The 1726-nt window shown below is 36.2% G+C and overlaps 1 protein-coding gene across 1 annotated transcript; it reads left to right on the top strand.

Moving 5' to 3' along the window:
- The first annotated feature begins 515 nt into the window (after nucleotides 1–515).
- Nucleotides 516–1094, top strand: LOC145665423 (zinc finger MYM-type protein 1-like). The gene has a single exon (XM_081732729.1). It carries the CDS (start codon nucleotides 516–518, stop codon nucleotides 1092–1094), a length of 579 nt encoding a protein of 192 aa, XP_081588855.1.
- The last annotated feature ends 632 nt before the right edge of the window (nucleotides 1095–1726 follow it).

Here is a 1726-nt window from a genome sequence, read left to right as displayed (position 1 = left end):
TTTTCCATTCTGCCTTTTCCTTTACCTAATTTTAATTCACTTAGGTTAGTGACTCATCCGCAAGACTTACGGTTTCGGGCCCCCTATTACTGTCTTCGAGTGCTTGGTAAAAGTTTTTTTTTCTTTCTTTAAAACATCGTTTTTTTCTGTTGTCTCTGAATGCCGCAAAAAGGATTTGTTTCACTTGCTACATTTTGAGATTATTTATTAAATAGGCCTATTATATTGAAATTAGTAGGTAGCCGAGAAAAGTTCGATTCAGGAGAATCATTACTTTTTTTTTAACTACAAAGCTATACATATATTGTAGGGTAGATTGTAGATATTTTAGCTTTCTGATTTGGCAATGCTGGGTGTCCCCTTGTCTTTCACGTTTACGAGTGTAGTGGTTTAAGCTTTTTAAGATGACTAGTGAAAGTGTAATTCAAAAACTATTAAAAAGTCCTTTTTCATTAGTTTCTTATAATGAGAAAAAACAAATAATTGACCGTGGTCGACCGTGTCCTAATCTCACGATGTCAACTTTTGTGAAGGGCAAAAGTGGTGCTGGTTTTGAGAGACATTTTCGAATGGAGTTGTACGACATGTCAGATTGGCTTTGTGGGTGTAGTGTAGTGAATAGATTTTACTGTTGGACATGTTTGCTATTTTCAACTAAGAAAAATGTGTGGAATCATCAAGGGTACGAGGATTTGAACCATCTTAATACTGCAGTGAAGAAGCATGGTGAGTCTGAAATGCATCTTTCTAGCTTTTTTAAATTTAATACCTTCATTGCAACTCCAACAAGAATAGACGTTCTTTTGGATTCCCAACGAAGGGCTGACATTGAGTTGCACAACGAAAAAGTAAAGAAAAATAGGGAAATATTAAAGAGGTTGATTAATGCCGTCTGCTATTTAGCAAAGCAGGAGCTACCATTCAGATCTCATGACGAGCAAGCAGCATCTCTAAACAAGGGAAATTATGTGGAATTTCTTATTGGAAGTGCAGAGTTTGATTCCACATTAAAAGAACACTTACAGGCTTCTTCAGTTTTCCGTGGAACTTCAGCAAGCATTCAGAATGATTTGATTCTGTTGCCGATGTACTGAGACGAAATTTACCGCGAAATTCAGAACACAGAGTTCGTAGCTATTATGCTTGACGAAACTTCAGATGTAAGCAATAAATCACAATTGTCAACTGTTTTACGATATTTTTCGGCGACGGTGAAAAAAAAATCGTAGAACGATTTCTTGGATTTCATGACATGAGTGCTGATAAAACTGCAGCAGCTCTTTTCAATCATGTTAATAAAATAATGAATACCTTTAAATGCACGGACAAATTAATTGCCCAGACATACGATGGGTCTTCGGTGATGAGCGGCCATCTCAATGGCCTTCAAAGCAAAGTGTTGGAAAAGTATTCTAAAGCTCTCTTTACGCTTTGCTATGCTCATGTAATGAATTTAGTTTTGCAACAGTCATTGGAATGCAAAAAGAGCTTAAAACATTTTTTTGCGGTCTTAAATCACTGCCTGCCTTTTTTCTCATTCCCCAAAGAGATTGCACGAACTTTTTGCTTTCATGTCAAAAAAGCTACCATCATTATCTTGTACTCGATAGAACTTTACCTCTAGACTTATTCATATTATGTTTTTTGATCATGTTAGTGAAAGTGGAGACTTCGACAATTTAACTGCAATGACAGGCAGAGGATTTGCTAGCTTCCTAAGGAATTT

The sequence above is a fragment of the Thermobia domestica genome, chromosome 11, assembly GCF_964235325.1.
Source record: "Thermobia domestica chromosome 11, izTheDome1.hap1.1, whole genome shotgun sequence".
In the NCBI taxonomy this organism is placed as follows: Eukaryota; Metazoa; Arthropoda; class Insecta; order Zygentoma; family Lepismatidae; genus Thermobia; species Thermobia domestica.
The sequence above is the reverse complement of the archived record's forward strand: the minus strand, read 5'-3'. Positions and strand labels throughout refer to the sequence as shown.